Source organism: Diadema antillarum, unplaced genomic scaffold (assembly GCF_040938485.1).
Source record: "Diadema antillarum isolate AM-2024a unplaced genomic scaffold, OU_Dant_1.0 seq00002088_RagTag, whole genome shotgun sequence".
Taxonomy (NCBI): Eukaryota; Metazoa; Echinodermata; class Echinoidea; order Diadematoida; family Diadematidae; genus Diadema; species Diadema antillarum.
In genome coordinates, this window is record NW_027272734.1 from 147,334 (window position 1) to 171,993 (window position 24,660).

General features: G+C 37.2%; 1 protein-coding gene across 1 annotated transcript in view; it reads right to left on the minus strand.

The window, feature by feature from the left end:
* The window catches only part of LOC139713891 (myosin-VIIa-like), a 63,834-nt gene extending 44,355 nt beyond the window's left edge, over window positions 1–19,479 (minus strand). The window contains exons 1-6 of the mRNA XM_071625614.1: window positions 19,157–19,479; window positions 16,299–16,397; window positions 6,415–6,528; window positions 5,383–5,535; window positions 3,552–3,736; window positions 2,342–2,463 (exon numbers count right to left, since the gene is read on the minus strand). Of these exons, the coding sequence (XP_071481715.1) occupies window positions 2,342–2,463; window positions 3,552–3,736; window positions 5,383–5,535; window positions 6,415–6,528; window positions 16,299–16,316 (592 nt within the window). The 5' untranslated portion in view covers window positions 16,317–16,397; window positions 19,157–19,479. The remainder of the gene's footprint in view (window positions 1–2,341; window positions 2,464–3,551; window positions 3,737–5,382; window positions 5,536–6,414; window positions 6,529–16,298; window positions 16,398–19,156) is intronic.
* Window positions 19,480–24,660: the final 5,181 nt, after the last annotated feature.

Here is a 24,660-nt window from a genome sequence, read left to right on the forward strand (position 1 = left end):
TTCTTCTTCTCCTCCTCCTCCTCCTCCTCCTCCTCCTCTCTCTTTATCTACCTCTTTGTCCACATACAGCGTATCCCTGAATATTTCATATCTTCTGCAAGAGACAGGTGCAAGCAGGGAGGTGGAAAGAGACCTTCCCGCTGCAAGTAGAGCTGAAATCATTTTATCCAGCTTCATTTAAAATATTCCTGGACATGTAGAGCTGGCAATGTGGATTCTCATATGTATGCAATTACACAATCAAGGCACAGAAGTTGTGGTAGCATGGGGCACGCACGCACCTAGGCTTACACAATGTACATTGTGTTTGTGTACACTGGAGAGCCATCACACACATGCAGTTTGGCTGTGCATTCGTGTGCAGTTGTACAGCATATTGTGTTACAGACATCATATTTCATTCTATACAGCCAGGATGTACACCTGTTGCTATACATTATCTTCAAACAATATTACAATCAAATATCAAAGATTCATATATAAAAAAGAAAGAATTACAATATATCTCCACGACTGGCTGAAAAACACTGTTACTTTATATATCGGGAATAACTCCAGGACTTACAAAATAAGAAGAAAAGATGATTCAATGGGTTATGCTATGAGTCATGTGCATTGCTATGTCAGTGCGTAAATCAACTATTGTCAGGCACACTGAAGCATCTCAGTTATGGCTAATAGAAACAGTGCAAAAACTGAACAGGGGGGCATTTCATGAAGCATTTTGGTCGGATGTTTTTCTGACAAACTGTTACAAGCTACTGAAATCCTTGCATCTGATTGACTGAGAGTAAATTTGTCTGACAACTTTGTCAGACAAAATGCTTCATGATATACCCCCCAGGTCCCTGTTTTATGAAGAGTTAAAATTGATTATATAGTTGATTTCAAATGTAATTCTATGGCAGGCTGTGTGGTAAGGAAATTCAAAATCGATTTTATCTTTTGATAAAACGGGGCTGTGGTCTATATTACTGAGCTTAAGTCTTGTCAGTATTTTGAGATGATGTGTGATAACTGAGTGGCATGTGTTTGATTACCTGCGGCAAGGTGGGGGGGGGGGGGGGGGGAGTTGAGGTGGTACTACAATACTATATGTATAGATGTTCCCTGTGGGTCTGCCTGTCACCTCTACCCTACAGCCCTTGTAAATTGCATCACTTTAATGCCAGCAGGAGAATGTGGCGAAATATGATCCGGCACTCCCCCGACTCCCTGGGACTCCCTCTACATGACTGACTGGAGGGGAGATTTATAGGTCATAGGGTCACGGTTGCCTTGGCAAGGCATGCCATGGAACTTCACAACAATGCTAGGAATGCGACTGTAATGTTTGCTGCCCACAAAAAGTTGCAGGGTGTTCTACAAATCAACAAGGAAATGGCAAGGAAGCTGTCACAGGTGTGGTACCCAGAAAAAAAATAATGGAAACTGAAACTTATCTTTGGTGCCCAAACAATTAAAAAACAAACAAACAAACAAAACAAAACAAAACAAAAAACTTATGTAAATTACTTTACATTTCTTCATAGTTATGCTATATTTTCCATGTTTTCACTGACCTACTTGTATATATCATCAGAACATATCTAGTACCATATTGATCTACACTATTGATTTTTTGAAGACAGGTGCATTTATATTTCTGCATCATGTTAAAGCAAACATAATACCCGAAAAGGGTATTAATAGGAGACAATGAATAAAACACATTGTGAGCATCAAAAAACTCGAAACAACGCCTATGATGCATATCATCCAATGGGTAAGTTGGTTAAGTACCCATAAGTAGTAAATACTGTAGTTGGCCAAAGTGACTACTGTAAAAGTGAAAAATTTTCGCGGTGTTGAAATTTTCGCGCATTTCGCGCAATCAGAAACTAGCGCGAAAATAAAAGCACGCAAATATTTTTGCTTGCCATATGTTCCTGTAGTTGATGTCTTGATACCGCGGAATTAAAAACACGCGAAACTCTTCTTACCTTGCCGAGCGCGAAAAATTAGTCGCGCGAAAATATCCACTTTTACAGTAATAGATTCTTCATTTTCATTGATGAGTCATTTGTAACCTCATTGTGTACATTATTACCATAAATTGTATGTTTAATGAAGCTCTTTTCAGATAAATAGTTTTAGATCACTTAATCATTTATCCATTATATACATGTATTCGATAAGTTTTCAGATTGTTTAGACAGTTATGTGTGCTATGTATTAATGTTGATCGATGTAAACATGTATTCAAACTTTCTTGTACATACATGATTGTTGTTGTTATAAATAAACTCAAACTCAAACTCAACTCAAACTCATGTAATGAGTGGGCAGGCTCTATTCTCACCTTCCATGATGGGATTGGACTCAATGATCTGCTGTTCAATCCACGAGTGCTGTCCGCTCACCGCCGCCAGAAACTGCAGAATCAGCTTGGCACTCTCTGTCTTTCCTGCACCACTCTCACCACTGAGAGATGAAAATCAAAGAAGTCAATGATTAGTCGGGATATTACATTTATTTATTCATCTATCTATCTATTCATTTTGTTAGTTACTTACTTATTTATTTATTTACTTACTTACTTACTCATTAATTAATTTATCTACTCATTACTTCTTATTTATTTATTTATTCATTTATTTATTGATGTATTTATGTATGTATTTATTTATTCATTTATTTATTTATTTATCTATTGATTTATACACTTATTTATTTTCACATGAGCAAAACTGGTATCAATACTGTGCAGTGAGGCCTAATAGTTTTAAGAAAATAGACTACACTATCATCATCAATATTACATCCATGACAGAAAAACAACTTTTTTTAAATACATCTACCCACATAATTCCATATGGTTAGTTCTATCTTCTTCTTTTTTCAGAACACAATTAGGATTTGAGAATTGAGATTAAGTCTTGATTTGGTGTAAATACCGTGGGACTGTAAGAAGATAGAGCTCAGAGTTTAATAGACATGAGCTGGGAAGCACAACTTTTGTATGAGCCATCACAGATAGAGTGGAAAGCAGACAAAATGAAAATTGAAGGCAAAATGCAAACAACAACAAAAACACTACTTATGGAAACCCATAATTTCCTTGTTCAGTAACAATCTTCCCAGTCTATTGTCTTTGGTTTTCTAAAGTACAGATACAATCAGCCAATCTACAGATTTACGTGTAGTTGAAATGAAGTAGAAGGGGCAGCCCCAACAAACTGCATTCTAGGATACTCACAATCTATCATGTAATAACAATCAAATTTTTGTGTTTACATTTCCTTCACTTGAGCTGGGTGATAAAGATTGCTAATAAGACACATCTTCTGTGATGCAACAAAACAGAGAGATTCATCGAATTCATTTCTTTCTGATTAAGCAAAACCAGCATGTGAGATCTGTGAAGCACAGAAATTCTTTGAGTGCAGCCTCTTGCTAGCCCCTAAGTAGCCCCATATTTACAGCCCACACAAATGATACAAGGTACGTATACACAGTGACAAGAAAAGCAATGCGAACAGTGAAAAATTAGATGGGTAGGTGCCACTTACCTGATGATGACACACTGATCTCTGAGGCCCCTCAGCATACGGTAGTAGGCGTTGTCGGCGATGGCGAATATGTGTGGGGAGAGTTCTCCTATCCTTTTGTCCCGGTACGCCTCGATCTGTTCCCTCATGTAGATGGGTAGAACCTGGTAGGGGTTGACTGCTACCAGGATGGTACCCGTGTAGGTCTGTGGACAACGGAGGGGAGCAAAGGAATATTATAGGTGCTGTAATAACTCCTGTTCATGCAAAGGGAGGGATGCCAGGATTACCAGTGTTTGTACTATTAACCCGTTGAGGATCAGCTGATTTTGCTGTAACACGTTTCCTACAAACACCTGCTCAAGTATACATGGACTAGTCTTCAACGAGTTAATACCATGCTTTTTCTCCAGGGCACTATTCTAAAATTTTTCCAGATTGGCTTATCAAAGCCACATAGTCCTAAATACATCCAGAGCTTTTGGAATCGTGTAAAAAGCTATGACAAGTTTTATTTGACAATCATTGGTACACACTTCAAAAAAGTGAATGTTTCCCGGAGATCAAACATTACCCAATCTTCCCCATAAAAAGTGGTGTAAAACTAAACCAACTTGGAACCCCAGTTTGCAAGCATGGGGATTTCTGTTCATATTTGAACTTTGATAGTGACAGCATTATTTCAAAACCTTTTTGAATAACCCAAGTGTTTCTTCATCTATTACACAGCTAAGATGTTCATACAATTTTTAGAATCAAGTCACCACAATGTTAATCATGCTTTTTAATCCCATCAGTTTTTAACATCAAGGATATAATATGCTTGCCAATACATCATGCCCTGAGAGTAGAATAATTCTCTTTTTGTGTGCAGCAGAATGGTCTTCATGGATCATGGATCATGTCCATGCATTGTGCATGCATCTCATTACGATGCATATTGTGAGCGAGTGCCACTTTTATGTACACTCGCAATTGTCACACAATCCTTCCATTGCCTTTTGCAATGTACAGACCATGATAACCAGGAAAATAGGCTCAATTTCATGTCCATTCCACATTTCACTTCTGATATAAACCAATTCATCTCGGTGAATACACACATTTAAGCACATATCAAAATATGCTATGATGAAGACTTCTACCACATTCCTGACAACTGGAATAAGCTTGCTCAAGGAAACACCTGACATCGCAAGAAAAATTGCAATGAAATATATCTAAGTTCCGACAACAAATGAACTGAATAAGTTATTACTGGTCTCTCAGGGTTTTGGGATGGAGGATGGGGAGGCAGATAGAGAATATCATACAGTATGTTGCCTTTCAGGGTGCAATAAAAAACTTGACATCTGTTGAATAGGGAATTATATTTTCAATGAAAGATCTTTTTTTCCGAAGCATGCAGCACTGAAGGAAAATATTGCCTTGAGGGGAAAATATAAATCTTTAGGGACTGGCAAGTGTTATATGACTGATAAACAAGGCAATATTTGTTGTATTTCATGGTCCACATAGATACACATCATTTCATTGTAGCCCGTCCGCAGCCAGTCAAATTCTGAAATTACATTACCTGACCTGACGTCAGTGCTTGCAATATATTACAATTTTTTTTCTTTGCTGCATTAATCACGTGATCATCATTACTACCAATCATCAGTCAGTATTTAGGTAGACCATTTAAATCCACTGAACATATTCATAAACACAACTTTGGCACAAAACAGCAAACATTGTGTTATACATGCTTTGCAAGGCTGGATTAACAATAAAAAAAACAGAAAAGACCACACAAAATGATGAAAAAAAAGCAAACCAAATAAAAAGTAAAGAAATAATTGATGCTCACATAGATGAGGTTTTGTTTGTATCTCATGTGCAGGTTGCGCAGGATACCAGCCTCGTGGAGGTCTCCCAGCATGATCATGTCTTCCACTCCGTTGATGGAACTGATGTGCATCGTCCGAAGCTTCTGAGCCACGGAGTCCGACAACCAGTGCTCCTGAAGAGCAAAGAGACGGAGGGATCGACATCAATGCTCACATTGTTAGTGCCTTGTAAGTATGCATTATTCAGACCAGTTTGAAGACTTGTGCTAGCCAGAAGGTTAGGTGGGAAATGAAAAGTCAGTTATCACTGGTGTTGTGGCCATCATGGTCACTACATCGACAGTGCTACGTAAACAAAATATGGCAATTCACAGACCAGCATCCCCCACTTTAGGTAGGAAAAGAAAGCATTATATTCTCATTGGTATTGTGTCTCACTTTCATTGCAATTAAAGGACAAGTTCACCTTCATATAAATGTGGATTGTGTGAATCAACAATATTAGTTATACACATCAGTGAAAGTTTGGGGAAAATCGGACAATCCATTCAAAAGTTATGAATTTTTAAAGTATCTGTGCAGTCACTGCTGGATGAGAAGACTACTTCGGTGTATGATGTCATATGCGTACAACGATATATAAAGAAAATAAAAAGAGAATTTCACAAAACCTCACCTTTTGAAGAAAGTGCACAGTTCTTCGACTTGTTACTGACATATGTTAAGGGTAATATTATTCCCCCTGCCTTCTAAGAGAGGGAAGTCAAGTGTTTTTTTGTTATGCGAGAAAAGTGAAAATATGTTGAATTTTCTTTATTCTTTTAACCCATGAGTGCACTATTATGACAACTGATCAGGCAGGAGGTTAATATGACACACTGCTAATAACCTGGGGGTACAGTTGTACCTTCTCTCTCCATGGCAGGGCATTGGAAATGCAGTACAAGAATATACAATACATACATACATTATGGATGATGCTTCAAAATTGCTTTGTCAAAATAAAGATGCTAAATGACAATTCATATATTTCTCTATAAAGTTTGACTTACTTTTCCTTCATCATCTGTGAGCTGGAGTTGCCCTGAGTCGGCAATCTTGACCTCCGCTCCGATGGGGACTTTGAGGCCATCCTTTCTGGGGTCTTCCAACCAGACAAAGTCTCCCTATAAAAGATAAACAGATACAGATTGTAACACAAAATAATGAAAAAGCTTCATTATTCATTATCTATAAAATCTCATCCATTTTGCCGTTTTTATAAAGGTTGCCTTTTATTGACAGAATTAACATTATGCGGTTTAGAAAAAAAATGCTTCACTTTTTCAGACAATTTATTAAAACATCTGAACTATTTCATTTTGTACACTTCAACTTTAAAAACTTTGTGCAACATAACACAGCACTGTCCTCAGAAGAATATCAATGATGCCCCTATGTGACTGTCACAGTGTTTTTCTTTGGACAGACTGTAAAACTGGGCAAGCCTCATGCACTTTGTTCTTAAATCATTTGATGCATAGGCCAATTACACAGTACTGTATTTGATTAGGAAGTGTCTCGTTGGTGAGTGTCCACAAGGTTAAATGCACAAGAAGGCATTGAAGTAATACAAGTAGTCTTGCATTGTGCATGTATACTACAGTCTTAGGATTGCCAGACTCTCTCAATTTCCGGCATCATCCCGTTTTTTATTTCCTGTTTAGCTCTTGTAAACACTATACATATACATGTAAATACACATTATGCAGGTAAATTTTGAAAAAAAGAGAGATTTAAAAAAAAAATTAAGTTGGAAGACGTACTTCCGATTGAAAATGAATGCAGTATTGATGTACAATGCAACTAAATTTAATTCAAACTGCATGGAGAAAGGTTTGCATACACATACATGTATCATAATGCCATGATGGTAAGATTCTGTAACAGTGATATTGAAAAAAAAAAAGTTATAATATATCATTTACAAGCATACAGCTAACACCCTAACAAAGCCCCCTGCTCACGCATTTGTAGGCAATCAGCCGATTTTATGACACTCACACACACACAAAAAAAAAAACATACAGCTGTAACACACAAAACCTAATAATGAATTGAATATAAAGTTTTTTTATGATCACTTTGAGCACATGGGGAAGTTCACACACTTCCCCCAGTACAAATGCTGATCAAATGATCAATGACTGAAATTCATGGCCATACAGCATCACTCAACTGCACCAATTTTCCTTTGTGGTCCACAGAACGATGCAATCACCCGGAACAATTCTGGCCACCGATAGTTTCAAAGAAACATAAAAGCTAGAAGCTTGCAGGCATACCTCTTATACTGCCTGTTGTAGACACCAATCAAAGAATACAAACTGTACTAGTACACTACAATATGCAATGCACACACATTGCATAATTGTTATCATTTGTCCTGTTCTGAATCAATGGGTCTAGAAAATGAGACTACAACATGCAGATGGGCGTGTGCTGGCCTAAGATTGGCGACAGGTCTGAAGGTCATGTGATCACAAGCTCCCTGCTATCCAACAGATGCTTGGTGGGAACTTGAATGAATAATGTAAATGCAACAGGTGATTCTTCTGAGTGTAAAAGACACTCTTGAACACACAAGGGCATATCCATCACTCACTGGGCATAATCAGGGAGGTGTCTCACCTCCCTGGCATAATACACCAGTGTACAGCTCCACCAAGTATCTTATAGGTTTAGTTTTTATACTTGAAATATTGATTGCTTGGAAATGAATGATACATACACATACAGTTTGTACTACATTGTAGTTTATTCCAAACTTAGTAAGAATAGATCATTAATTGTGTTCCAGCTACGGCTGTACATATGTAGATTAAAGTGTGATAATCGCACCAGGGAATAATTTTCCTGGTATCGCATCGCAATTTGCTATGCATTATTTACACCACTGCTACACAAACTATCTTTTGTGTAGCAGTTTTCTTCCATAGAAATGTACAGGATACCATGTGAAATATTGTTCATCGTCTGAAATTGCTAATCAAATTTGAGTTGGAAAATTATTCCCTGTGCACCAGGCTGTATGACTCTTTAGATACATTTTGTAATCACTGGATAATGCAATGCACCATTAGCTAAATTATATCGTACACATGGTGTAGGCCTACAAGCTGTATACTAACAAGTTAGGGCCGACATACAATCTAACAGTGACAACATCATACCCTTGCAGCTTATCTCAAGAAGAGGATTTCTTCCAGCTACATAAATGTCATCACTATAAACTGTGAACAGATACATCATGCATTTTCTATCAACTTAGGGGAATACATGTATTTCTACATTCAGGCTCCCTACCCCCCCCCCCCCCAAAAAAAAAAAACAACAACAACAACAATATAGGCCTACAAGTAAATGAGATCAAGTCTTTAGAAATGGCACATGAAAGAAAAACCTTAACTTAGTTTAAAATGAAGGAATTTTTAGTTCTCAATAGATTGCTGTAGGCTTTAATATAATTTATAAAAGATTGAAATACAGCATTTGGGACAGACCAGAATACAAGCTAACAGACCCGGAAAATGAAAAGTGGCACATGTGCATTCAGACCCACTGAAAAGATAGACCAGGAAAGTGTATTCTTATGCCACACTGCAGCCAAATCCTTTCTATAGAATACTATCAGAGACTGCTAATGTTCCAAAGGAAGTAAAAAGCTACACATACAAATTGTATACCACTTTACATTGCAAGTGTATCTCAAAATACATAATTATTGGAAATATTCATAGCTGAAAATACTTAAAATGACCACTGGCCCTTTCAAAAAACTGATGAATCCTGTAAACACAGCTGATTAATATTAAAATCCCATTAAATTTTTAGAAGCTACACTAAAATTCAAATCAAGATTGGATTTGAGAGGTATCAATGTACCGGTAGCTTACAACTTCATGTGCATTCCCTTTAAAACAAATCCGCATCAGTCTCCATTCTTCAATGTTTCATGATGCGCTTCATGAATCCTCTACTGCTAGGTACCGTCTGTGTATACAGCTGCATTGTAATCATCCCTGCACACATTACTTCCTTCTCTACCTACATTGTACTGTATCCATGAGATGCAAATACAGAAATATACACCTGAGGACCTGTACTGTGCATTATTAACTATCATGACCCATGCACCATTCAACACTCTGGAGATGTATAGAATGCTGAATTCTCTCTTTTTCACCTGCAGCCTGCAACTAATATGCCATAATGGACTCTGTAAGGCTAGCTCGGTGCATTACTATTCAGTTGAATCCCAGACACACCCTTATCCAATACTGCAGGTAGAATGGCAGACTAACCCTTGAAGACCCAAGATGTGTGCTTTAGAAATAAATGTCATTGATGGCTCAATGTAGAAGCGCTGCCAGTGGTAATCCAGAGAGTTAACTGAGATTCAAAGACCCTAATTTTTATAATTTTGTCATAATAATAAATCCTTAATCCTCTCACTGCTCTACTTGTATGCTACACGGTGGTCAAACGTGGGGCAAGTGGTATGCAGCTTTGGGCCAAGTTGGCAATGTATCCAGGGTGGTCCATGTGCAAATTGAGCATGTTGATTGCAACATGCTCAATTCTTGTGCAACATCCTCAAAATCCAGCGACATGCTAAGTAATATCCTCAAGAATAATACTGGTGACAGCCTCAGTGAAAAGTATGCACTAAACTTGAAGAAACATAAAACTTCTAAGAAAATTTGTGCACAAAACATGAGACAAAACATCAACAATCTGTAGCACAACAAGAAATAAGTCGCCAAATATTGCGTGCTATGCACTCATGAGTGCCATTTCCTCAATATCATCACATTCAGAGCTTGCAAAATGTTCAAATTTCCAGTTGTGTACTGCCACCCTGGTGTCACTATCATGTTACACACTGTAGGTTTAGGATTAGAGTTTGGGCTAGTGTTAGGAATAGGTTCAGGATTATGATTAGGGTTACATGTAGGGTTAGGGTCAGGGAAAGGGTCTTAGGTAATTGCCCAGGGGGTAATTGCCCTAGACCCCTCCATGATGTCACTGTTGACAAGTTCCTAATGCCTTTATCAAGCTAAAGATGAGTGGCCCAAAATGTCACAGAAAGAGGTAATGAGCAATAAAAAATAATTGATGCTCCAAAAGTGTCAAGTAGTACTCGCATCACTAAATTGTCGCCTCTCTCTGTTCAATAGTTCCTCTTCCAATGTCTTCCCTGCAAATGACTGACAACCACAGTAATGACTGGCTTGTACTTTGATCCAAATGTATTCTCTGCTAATATTGCTTAAAGGTCCTGTTTACCTTTGGGAGCAATGATTTAAAAATGTTCAAGACATCACTTTTCATGCATATGTGTACAAGTAGGTCAGCTGTATCACAAAACATCCCACCACATAAAATTTTTGCAATAAAGTTTGAAATATAAGGAGATATCACTATTTTTCTCATTCAACCATAACTGTCGGCGGTTTAGTCTGGAAAAGTTTTTATTATAACGACATGTATTGTTCACATTTTGTATGTTGATGATAAGTAAAAATTACTTAACATTGATAATACTGATTCAATTTTTACAGTGGTTGTTTCTATCCCTCACTCACATTTTAGAACTATTTCAAAGCACTAATACTTGGTTTTATTGCATCTACAAATGGTAAACTATGCCTTTAAATGGTGCATCACAATACTGTGTAGCGGAACTGAGAACCTTTGAATCCTTTGCATAGTTCAATATGATTGTGCCTGCTTGGACCACTCTGTTGCACTGATTACCTAATGGACAATTGCAACACTTATTTACAACTGCACAAAGGGATCAGAGGACTTCAAAATCTGCGTGTTTATCGATTCCCTTCTGGCACAGAATTAAGGTTTCCAAACACACTTTCAGGGAGTTTTTGGGCAGTTTGTTTGTTTGTTTGTTTATTTTCCATCTGAGAAGATGGCTGGATAGCCTATATTCCACTATGCTAAGCTGATCTTCCATGGGGTCCAGTTGGGTGTGAGGCGGGACCACTTCACTGGGTTAAACACCCTGCTCTATTCACCCTTGCGATGAATGAATGAAGCGGGATCTTTTACGTGCATGAGATGTGACTCTCTCACACATGGGACCTCCATTTTACATGTATGTCCTATCCGAGGGACAGAGTGTTTTGCCTCTTGCTAGAGAAGACGGTATGATTACACACAACATTGCTCAGTCCAGGATGTACAAAGCAATTCTGATAGATCTACAATATGTACAAGGGTTAAGCAAAATCTTTCATGCAAACATACAATGTAACACACAAATTTAACCAAGTAAAGATTACAATGTACTTTCAAAGTGATACTACACTTGTAAGTAGACCATTGCAAACAGCATTTTAATTTTATACAATTTCACACAGAGCACACTACTATAACTGTATGTGCCATGTTTATAGCGAGTTCAATTTTTCGTGAATTGAGACTTCCAACAATTTCGCGAGTTGTTAAATTTGCAGTCGTGGAGTACAGTAGTGGTAAACAGAGAAATGTACACAATGCATGCGGCATGCATGTCGGGATCAGATCTAATATTTTTTATGTCCTGAAATTTTGCGAATAGCATTTGACTTGAGGCATTATTTAAAGGAGAATAGAAAACCTGCATTACATGGCCTGGTATCATTAGCATTTTCTATCCATGATATTCCTTCCACAGTCTCAACATTTTCATTGTTCTTCCCTTGTACCTGCATTTGAAGGTACAGATTGTACAGAAGACATGACTACAAGTTGAGTGCATCTACAATATAAATTTATAATCCCAAACTCCTATGGCTGGAGATATTTTTAATCAATATTGCTGCCTAACAATTTTTCAAGACACTTTTTCTCAACATAGAACCTACAAACATAAAATACCCAAGTTCATAGATAGTATTTCAGGTTGGTCCATTAGTATAAAAATTTCATCAATCAAAATGTGTATAGTAGAGCAGCCACAAAACAACTGCATATCATCTCAAATACTGTGCCACAAAAGAGTCGCACCCTGTGTGCAACGTCATGGTAGAATCCCTATACAAATAAGAAAGACTGTGGTCTGCGTGACACATATTCCCCTGTATGCCACAATGGGAGAAATATGCAACGTACATTGGCAAATGGTCTATGGGGGCAGAATAAGTGCATGTTTGGAATATTTTGGTAATCAAATCACAATTCCATTCACCCACAACTTAGTAAGTTTTGTTTTGTTGGTCATTTTTTTTTTCTGATTCAGTTGGGTAGAACTATACATATTGTGCATTCAAGATCTTGTGTCAGCTCACTCTTCTGTACTATAGAACTAGGCTGACTAACCCCTGTTTACAGTGCTTTATGAAACATTGTGCTAATACTAATAGTTTGAGTGTACCACATTGTAATTTGAGTAATTATGTAATTTGAGACAGAAGATTTCAATAGGAATATAGATAGCCCTGGTTTGTACCTCAAAAGACAGCATTTTTTAAAAGGAATTCATGTAATATCCTGATAAAGCATCTCAGGAAAAAAGAAAGCTAAAAATGTAGGTATTTTAACTGTATACTGTTACATGAAGGAGTGGAAGACATTTTGAGATGCAAACGTAGATAATTATCAATAGGATAGTTCAAACATGCCTGTCAATTAAAGTCATTTAAATATGTTATCAAACAATTTGGACATACAATGTATATCCTACAAGCATTTCAGTGGTATATTGTCAGTCACGTGTTAGTGAGGTTCAATATGCACTAACTGCATGTGATACATGTAGGCCTACAATCCGTGTATGCATGTTCTCACAGACATGTGTGTTGGTAAGTGTTGATTTCTCAAGTCTGAATTCAATATACAAATTCAATAGATCAATGTGAAAAACAGATAAAAGCAATTACCAGTGTGTGTTCTGTGTTGATACAATTGTGTGTTTGCATCAATACAGCACTTATGTATCCCTTATCAAGTATGGATGCACTAAAAGTGTGATACATATAATGTACAAACTTGTCTACAACCATTTAGTACAAACTACTCCGAGGCATTACACAGAATAGCAAATCTTCAGTAAGCCGAGCAAATATCTTAAGAAACCTTTACACTGTTGGGGGCAATAGGTTTTGCTTATTTAACGCCCATTCACAGGTCATCAACAATGCTACACCCAGTTTCATGACTACAATACTCGCATTTGCAGATAAGTGACGCCTGAAACCTGCATGGTAAGTGTGTATATATCTAGAGAAGAAAATCTAGCATAGTACAGCACTCAGATGTAACAAACAAACTCAACACTTAGAATGATGGTTTATACATACTTCTGCCTAATTGGGAGTTTGAACTACTAAAATATAGGCCTACAGTTACTAAATAATAGCAAGATGTACAAGATCCAGCATAAGTAGATATACCAGGTATTAGCATTTTTTCAAGCAGTTTACCTCTTCCGAGGTCATTCCAGTTTTGGGGTGGTATTCTGAAAATCTTCCTACGTTTCTTCCTATTTCAAGTTTCTTCCTAAGTCAGAAACTTAGGAAGTGCCTAGGAAAGACAAAATTGGTATTCTGAAATTTCTTCCTAGGCACTTCTTAATGCAAATTAGGCCATCCTTATCCCCGCCCACGTCCTTCCTTAAGCCAATACGAAATGCCGTATCATAAGGAACTAACCAATGACAGTCGCATATCACTATGACGTAGGGTCAAATACACGAGTGCGCGGCATGTCCCCTTTCTCAGGCTCATTTTGCACATTAAAGTATGTGCGCGCAATGACTGACAAGCGCGCCTATCACGATGCTTGCAGTTTGCTATTCTTAACAACGTACTTAGGACATGGGTGGAGCTTTCCTAAATATTTTCCTAAAATTCTTTCCTAAGTGCATTCTAGAATACCAACTTCTTCCTAAGTCAGAAATTTGCATATTCCCGCCCCCTTGCTAAGTTTCTTCCTAAGTCTACTTAGGAAGAAACTTAGGAAGATTTTCAGAATACCACTTAGGAAAAAATCCTGACTTAGGAAGAAATTTCTTTCTAGGAAGGATTTCAGAATACCACCCTTGGTGTGAAAAAGCAAACTTTATCCAAATGGTCACTGCCCAAGAACATTTTGTGTAGAAAGTAGTATGTAACACGTGTGTATCATGTAGGACCTTAAGGATTTGAAGGAATTTTAAGATCAGACTTGTCAAAACAGGGAAAAAACTGTGCAGTGACAGAATTGCTGGATCACAACTATGTGATTTTTACGTAAAACATAATGGTACTCTCAAACTCCACAGAAACATGTTTCAAACCATGTTCATTGTATACCTGTATATTGATAATTAGCATTTTTTTCAAAACACACTTTGAAACATGGTTCTATCTCTTGAGTTCGCTACACATCGTAGGGAGAACTCATTACACCCCTTGGTAATGCACAACTCATATACAGTGTAGTACGAAAAATGCAATGTATTGTACAATGGTCTCATAAATCCACAAGTTAAAACTCGAGAAGGAAAAAAATTCTCACAATATGTTGCATGTCTTTGGAATCAGTTCCCCACTGAAGCCCAAAACACCACCTCCCTCCATTCTTAAAGGACAAGTCCACCTTCATATACATAAGGACTGAGAGAATGCAACAATATTAGTAGAACACATCAGTGAAAGTTTGAGGAAAATTGGACAATCCGTTCAAAAGTTACGCATATTTTAAGTATCTGCGCAGTCACTGCTGGAAGAGAAGACTACTACAGTGTATGATGTCACATGCGTACAAATATATAAGGAAAATAAAAGAGAATTTCACAAAACTTCACTTTTTGAATAAAGTGCACATTTCTTCGACTTGCTGCTGACGTATCCCCCTGCCTTCTGAAAGAGAGAAGTCGAGTATTCTTTTGTTACGCGAGAAAAATGGAAATATGTTGAATTTTCTTTATTCTTTCTTTATATCGTTGTACATGTACTCATGTGACATCACAAGCTACACTGTATAGTAGTCTTTTCATCCAGCCGTGACTGAGCAGAAATTTCAAAAATTCATAACTTTTAAACGGATTGTCCGATTTTGCTCAAACTCTCACTGATGTGTTCTACTAATATTGCTGCATTCACTCAATCCACATGTCTATGAAGGTGAACTTGTCCTTTAAGAACATATCTCACTTGGGGTAGAATTGGGTCATTTTGATATCCCTATATTGTGTAAAGGGTATCATCCTACATTGTGTATTTCAAATGTGATGAATTTGTGAATTATTATCATCAAAGACTTATTTTGCACTTAACAAAGCATTGGCATTGTTTTGATCTTGCTATGTACATTGTACAACAGGATGTCCTCGATTTGTTACTTAGTGTATTTCAAATTAATTGCTGTACTTTGGAATTCTGTTGTGAACAGGGCTCTAAAAATAACAGTGTATAAACCACTTACATGGGTTTTACACTGGGAAAAGAATTATGAATGAATTATCAATAATAAACTACAATGTAGAAAAGCACTTGGAGAGTACAGACCTCTGCCCAGCCAGCAACACTGCCTCACACAACACAATTTTTCCCAAAAATAGAAGCATTTTGTTCATGCCATAGCACGGCCCCTTGCCGAGTAGAGCATGCACTTTAGCGCGCGTACGTATGTAAACCTCCAGTATGCACAGCTTGAACCCTACTACAGTAAGTTCATTGACCTTATATGCCAACAGATGAAAAATCCTTAAAAATTCCCAGATCACTACTAAAATTGAATTCTTCCTGCAAGTGTCACTTTAATCCATGCTCAACTTAAAGAGTTATTTTGCAAACAGACAAACCAACGTCGATGATCACGAAACCTCCTCCTTCCTTGGAGGAGGTACAAATTGTAAAAGTAAAATGCAATCCTAGCTGTACCCTTGTGAGTGAGAGTGGAATATGCCACTTACTTTCACTAGGATGACCATGGTGGCAGCAAGCCTATTGAGACGTCAGAAGAACTTTCACTTCCAGCCACTCATCCAGGTATCTTTTAGTTGTTACAGGACCTGTAGTGCAAAATTCAAAAAGAAAACACACAAAACAAAACATAATCATTGTATCACTGATTATTTTTTTCTCGAACAAATAACAATCAAGTTTGGAGCTGCAATTGTCACCAGCACATACAGTGTATCTACAATGATTTAGACCACCAATCTCAAAGTTGTTTATTGACTTGGCTGCATATTTGGCAATCTACAAATGAAGAGCTTGATCGAAGTAACTCCATCATCAACAAAATAAAACCTTTCCCATGATAACTCACTTGTTACACAACAGGGAAATATTCTTGAAGTTATGATTTAAAAACTTATATATTTTCTCATAATTTTCCTTGTTTTTTAGCAGCTTTAATCGCCAAATATCTCAAAGGAAACAAGAATGGAGTTATCTTGTTTTGAAATCAAGCTCTTCAAATATTTCTAGAAATAGAAAGAGAGTTCAATTGATTTAAGAAGAATGTTCATTTATAAAATTGAAAGCAAGTGACAATCTTGGTAGAGTCAACCAGATTTTATAACTCTGATCGATTGAAAATATCAACAAATGTGTGGTTCCATTAGTTTGTCACAGCAAACATTCCTTCACATTGATGAAAAATGATATTACAAAAATCAAACTCATTAGGTTTGTTTAAGTACAACACATATATATATCTCAGTATTCTGTACAGAAAAAGAAATTTCCCCTACCCCCACCCCCATGAAGGAAAAAAAAATACACACACAAAATATCGTTTGCATTATCTTGAAAGAAACAATTACTCTCCAGAGTTTGTGCTAATGCTAACACATTACATTACTACAGAGTAAAATTGATATACACTGTAACACACACATGTATGCATTAGAAATTGGTGTACAAAGTTCGTCTTCAGGAGAAACTGACAACCAATCAAGCATTAAATTCACAACACTATTCAAAATTCATTCCTATTTCCACACTCATGAAGTCTGAACACAAAATGGCTGAAGCACATTTTTAAACAAGTCCATCATCAGATGGAGTAAAATTAAAGCCTCTACAATGAAACCTCACCTGTTGCATTTCACAAAGGAATATTCTTGAAGTAAATGATGAAAAACATCCCATATTTTCTAATTATTTTCTCTTGGGATTTTTTTTAGCATACTCAATTGCAAAAATCTCAAATTGACAAAAATGGAGTTAATTCATTTTGCAATCAAACTCTTCCTATACATGTTTCCAACGTTCCATTGTAGAACCATGTCTGTTTTGTTGTTTTCTTTTTTGTGTACACGGTATAAAGTATTCAGTTCAATATCCAAATGATATAAACATTGATGACAGGGAGGTTTCAAAATCAATAACGTTCGCCATCAGCCATTCATTAAGTAGGAGCCCTGTACATGGTTCATTAAGTTATAAATATCCCAGCTTTTAGTACAATATGCTCCCTAGGGAATAATACCCCTGTGATATCACCTACAATGTACTGTAACATCATCAGTCTGTGAAATAACATAATTAAAAAAAAAAACATGTGGCAACTAATCATATTATATATCGGGCAGCAGCTTACAAAATAGTTCATAACCCACCATTAGTGATGGGGTATGCCTCTGAAATGTAGAAAAAAAAAATCTATTAAAGGGGTTGAAGTAATGGAATAATAACCTCATTACTTCAACATCACCTCACAAGACTAATGTTTTCATTCTGCTTTGTTGCGTTGTCTACTTTACAAACTGGTTTCTGCAATATTTCTCGGTCTGCTGAGGATAATATGTCTCACATAAACATCCCCGTGTACATTTCTCTTCAATAGCCCGCACACTCACTCACATACAATTTCATCAAAGTCATCAAAGCATCCCCCAAATTTACAGGTTGTTCCAGTCCAAGAAACTTTGTATAATGGACAATTACGATATCAGAAACCAATGTGAGAAAATATTAGATTTTATACCCTTCCAATGGGTTTAGCAAGATGCAAAACAAATGGAAAGACTATTTGAATAATCATTCAGTCCATTACTCAAAATTTGCAGTAATTACATACTTTACACACACTTAAGTGCATTTTTCGAATTCGGAAGAGATGGGGAAATAGGTACATGTGCAATGCTAGATAGTGGTCATGGGTTTGGTTACATCATGCCGATGTCAGATTTCACAGCACTGAATTTTATGCATTATAAAGTGTATGCACATTATATGTATTATACTATATACATGTAGGACTTTTCTTTTGTAGATCCCCCCCCCCCCCCAATCACAATATGCTCAAACCCTACTAAATTTAAACTGTGGTAGAAAATTAATAGCTCACTTTGACAAAATACTGAAATTACAATGTGTATCATAATTCTATTTAACTTGTAACTTACCTTAGCATCAAAAGTTTTTTTGAAACTTTGTTTTTGTATTCACAAGATTATTGGTAGGAAACTTGTTCATCCTGTTCTTACAAGAAGTACGTGGCAGAGAATAAATCTTATATGAGCCATCCCTAATTCTTGGTATAAAGTACTTCCATGAATTTTTCAGGGCCTGGGGATTTTCTCCCACAAATTCACAACACGCACAGCTTTTATTCCAAGTGGAAGAGGACATTCACATCAAATCAAATGATTAAAATGACTTAAAAGAAATATATAGTAATGTCCCATTGCAGGCAGAATGGAAAGATCAAGTAATGCCCCTCACCATACGGTATTTGTATAATGGAAGATATGAGACTAATGTAACTACCACGAGACGGAAAGTGAAAAAGAACTAAAAACAGAAGCCAGACACTCACTTTAATTGGATCCAGGGTTTATCTAATTAACCTCACCACCGACCATCAAACACTCTGTAGTTGTAGGCCAACGAATGGAGTAGTAGAGCCGCTTTCCGCCTGATTATTATGCCTATGTGGCAAAGAATGTTTTTTAAGCCGCCTATGCTCACACAGCAGTCAATGGTCTTGCGTGGTATTACTCTCTTGGGAGGGAAAAAACATGCTGAATGCCGGTTACACTCCTAAACCAATGCGCTGATAACACAATACAAGTTCGTCCTCACGGTGGGTTTCATGTAAGAAGACACACGCCTCTATCTATCTCTCTCGAATAGAGTGTGCCATCATAGACGAGCAACGTTGAGCCTCCCCTTATTAAACATAGGTTTTTTCCCCCCTCTTGGAGTATATTTCAATGAGTGGAACGAGCATCCATGCATTGAGATACCCCGAATACACTTCAGTTTGGGACTTCGCCCACCGAAAAGGGAGGTAACACCCAAGACTCTGTGTGTGCGTGCGCCTACAATGTACGTCTGTGTGTGTGTGTGTGTATGTAATGAGAGCGAGGGAGCTCACAACAATAGACAGGAATTCTTGGTAACAATAGATAGGGGCACAACACAAATACCTGTGACTCACAGTACACTGGGCACAGTCCAGTGGGCTTGTAAAGGTGTGAGGGTGTAGTCTTTTAGTCCAGGCCCTTTATTTGACTCCAGTGTTTACTCCGCTCGGGACGATCGTGATCGAAGCAAAACCTTCTCTCTTGTTTTTGCCACAAAATGTTTGATTTGCTGTGATGACAGTGCATCAGGTAAAGTGAATCATCTTTGGAACAGAATATTTAATGGGTTCTATTTAATGCTCTGCACGAGACAGAGGAGGGATCAACCCACAGCCAGTTGGGGGAAAAAAAGTGATTGACACTCAATAATAGAGACTACTGGTAATGGGTCTTGGTACATTATTGACATGATGACAATAACTTTTGTTGATAGTAGAAGTTATCATGATGTTGAAGTCATTATCATTATCAAAATGGTGTGAATACGTGTGAAAATGAATACAATGGAATGATAAAATTACATGATCAATTCTCTAACTTCTGATTAACATTATCCATGATATTAAACTATCATCGTTGTGCAGTACTGCACTAACATTATCAGAGTTTTTACATCTGCCCATGATTTCCACAATTTATTTGATTCCACTGATGACAGTTCCAATCAAATTTATGTTAAGCTAGTACCAGGTATACAAAATGTCATGCAAACTTTCTTTTCATGAATTTCTTTGTTAAAGTTTAATTCAGCCCTCATTTTTGTTTAATTTCAAGAATTTATGTACTTTAAAAGATCATGGGAGATAGGCTAACTTAATTCAGAATGGACCTTCTCCGAGGATATCATCTCGTAAATGATTTAAAGATCTTTTAAGTTGATTAAAGGTTTACTGCAATGGTACAATGTTCAGAGCAGGACAGGCAAACACCGTTTTGCTGATAAACCTTGCAAATGCAAAGAGGTGTGTGATCACATGACTTCGTTAACAAAGTAATGGTCTAATGGCCATTGTTTGCCACTGGGAGCAGTACTTTAAAAAAAGGTTTGAATTATCACATGTTGATACAATCTCCACGGAAGAATTTCATGAATTTGAAGAACAAGGTACACTGTACTAGTGTAAGCGCTTGCCTGGTTGCCCAGGCCAAGTGGAATCAAAGTCAGGCAGGTGTGTTTGAACAACGAGAAGAAAAATGCTTTGGGCAGGCAAAAAGTTTTGAAGTCACCTTTTTTCACTTTTTCCCCAAACCCACAAAGTCAACCATATAGAAGCCCAAAGATAATGACTGTTTCAATAGTGATGCAACAAATTTCATTTCATTTCAGCAACTTTCCAATACTTGTGAAGAAGTCTCACTGCATTGCAACACCAACACTTGATCGAACCAAGTTTTACGTGTATACTCCAATTTGTTAAATCGTGCAAATCAATGTGTGTTGTTCATTCAAATGATTGTGTTTCATTTTCAGTAAGCTCTTGACTTACATGTAGATGTGATGTTCACAAACATTTTCGAATTTTCAGACCTTCTTTCGAGACATGTACAGTACAAGTCATACTCGGGCAAGCGTTCTGCAGCAATTTAAAAATCTGTTTGCTTGATTTGGCAAGTGGTAAAAAAAAAGGAATTCCTCCTTGTATCCTACAATGTACAATGTACAGCTGTACCATGCTATAACAATACTGTATAATGCACATTCCTTTTATGTTTACAGTGAGATACACAATGTACATTGTACATATCAACAGCAATACTTCAAGGGGAATACAGGGTGGTGCTTATAGAAATTCTAGTCTGAAGTACAATCCTGTTTGATTATATTACAAAGCATTTCAACACTTGAGCAATTACACTCCTACAGTAGATAATATTTGCTATAAATTGAAAGGGAATAATCTTTGATTGCCATCATGTAATTATTTGCTTACAGTTTTAATACTCTTATTCACAAACTGTTAAATACAGTATACCTAAATTGTTGACAAAGTGCAAAGGCTAACAACAATTGAGATATGGGTGAACTGGGCGATTAAAGGAACACAAACCAAAAGAGAAATGTGGATCAAGTGAAAGCCGCGACATTATTAAAACATATCAGCAAAGTTTGAGGAAAATTGGACAATCAATGCAAAAATGTTAACAATTTTAGTGTTGGAACCGTAGGATGAGGATACTACTGTACAGTATTATGTGTTGACATCAATAAATTTTTATACATTATACAAGAGACCTGGGAGGTGTCACGCTCACCTGAGTATCACAAGTCCACCTTCCACGCAGTACACATAGCACTACAATTTACATGTAGCTTTTAATTTACAATTTAAGAAAAGATTTGAAAAGATTCTTTAATTTGGGGATTTTGTCTGTCCCCCCCCCCCCCCCTTGGGAAATCATGCCCATTTGTACAAACGGATACTCACCCAAGTCAAATTTGACAATTGATGCATTCTCAAGAAGATGAAAATTACGATTAAGTACAATTAAGGCCCCTTTTTGGAACCTCCTCCACTCCCCCCCCCCCCCCCCATAATCCCTAGGCTCCAAGGGTGGGGGTGGGGGGCAACCCTGGGTCTGACGAATCTGTGGTCACTAATACACTGTACAGTTCCTCATTGTGTTGATTTTATCTGATCACTTCTGGCATTAGAGAAGATTTTTTTAATAATTCCTTAATTGGGGGGTGGGTGCACCCCATGGGGCCCCCAGGAGACTGAGCATGGTGCCCATTTGATCAAACTGAGATCCTTTACCCCTAGGGATGCTACAAAATACACTGTCAAGTTTGGTGAAAATCCAGGGTTTTCACGATGAATAATAAAATTTAGGCCCCATTTGGACCCCCCCCCCCCCTCCATTCCTGGGCACCAAGAGGGGCACCCCTTGCTCTACCATAAACACACTTGAAACTGCAGGTCATCAATGTTGTCAAGAGGTGAAAACTGTCTTTACCTCCCCTTGATCAAGATTGCATCGGAAGGAAAACTTTGAAGGCACCTGTTTTCTCAAATTATGCCGATTTCTCAGACCACTCAATATGCTCTCATATAGTCATTGATATCTCCACAACCAATTACTCATACGAGTCTTTTGATATTCTGTGTAATTAAAGTGGGAGAGTAGGGGAATAATGTCATGTTATTTTCAAAAAATTGACCCCCCTCAACCTCCATATCCTTTTGTTGTAGTGGGTCACATGTGTGCTTGTGTTTGTGTTGATGAAAAGCATAGTACAAAATTGTAAGTGAAGTTGGAAAGCCATCAACTGAGTGGGACATTCAAACGTGGTATACCAGAGACTCCAACTCTCCCGTTTTCGACAGGAGATCTCCCGCCGAAAACCAATTTTTGCAAAATCTCCCGTTCTCCCGTTTGAGATTTAATTTCTCCCGCCCTGGCTCTGTGTCTCCCGTTGGAAAGGATTTCTTGCATATTTCTATCGTATGTTGAAAAAATAAGCCTTAGATAGCACCAGAGAGCATCTAGAACCCTAGGAATTTCGCGCTTCGCACACATCAACTTTGAGTCTCCCGTTTGCTCGGGGTTTCAGTCGGGAGAATCTCCAGATCAGAAGGTACTTTGGGTTGGAGTCTCTGGTATACAAAGATTGAAATTTCAGGTGCATATTATTTTCATCTACACGTATAGGAGATACACGTACACACACTGTTCTGAAGTGTACAAAACTTTACAACTTTTGAGTTGTTTTCTTTTGCAAATGATTGATTAAAACACTTTTGTGTTGTTCCTGAAGTAGTTTTCTGTGCATCTACTTTCAATAAGTTAAAGGACAAGTTCACCTTCATAGACAAGTGGGTTGAGTGAATGCAGCAACATTAGTACAAACATCAGTGAGAGTTTGAGCAGAATCAGACAATCCGTTAAAAAGTTATGAATTTTTAAAGTTTCTGCTCTGTCACAGCTGGATGAAAAGACTACTATAGCTTGTGATGTCACATGAGTACAACCATATAAAGAAAGAATAAAGAAAATTCAACATACATTGTATTTCCATTTTTCTCGCATACACCTGTAACAAAAGAACACTCGACTTCTCTCTTTCAGAAGGCAGGGGGAATAATATTACCCTTAACATATGTCAGTAGCAAGTCGAAGAAATGTGCAATTTATTCATTTAAAAGTAAAGTTTTGTGAAATTCTCTTTTTATTTTCCTTATATAGTTGTACGACATCATACACTGTAGTAGTCTTCTCTTCCAGCAGTGACTGCGCAGATACTTAAAATATTTGTAACTTTTGAACGGATTGTCCAATTTTCCTCAAACTTTCACTGATGTGTTCTACTAATATCGCTGCATTCTCTCAATCCTTCTGAATATGAAGGTGGACTTGCCCGTGAACAGTATTTGACTTGTCCAATTGTCTTCTCTCTCTTTTTTTTTTTTTACTTTGTCTATCCAATTTGTTCATTGTACATTACGACATTTATTAAAGCAAAATGTATCAGAATTGTGCATGATTTAATCATTTTATAAACTGCTGGCATGTACAGTAAGTGGATGCACATCTATGTTTGGTTGTATACTGACAGTCCAACCACAAAAAAAAAAATATATATATATATATATATTGGTTCTTCAATTTCATAAAAATGGTGCTGATGTGAAGAGCTGTAAGAATAGTTTACATTAAAAAGAGAGAGCGAGACAATTTAATTAATCAAGAAATCAGATTCTATGTTACAGTAGATGAGGACTATAAATGTTTTGTATAGAACAGTGCACATTGTATAATTTAGGAATGATTCACCGGACTTTCTAGACCTACAGCTGAAGATGATTACAGTGCACAAAGTACAGTATTAGGGATATTTTTGCTTCACTGAGCACTGTATGTTTGTTATTAACACTCCATTACATCTAATTTTGGCTTTTTCTTCTTAGTCTTCTTCTTCTCCTCCTCCTCCTCCTTCTTCTTCTTCTTCTTCTTC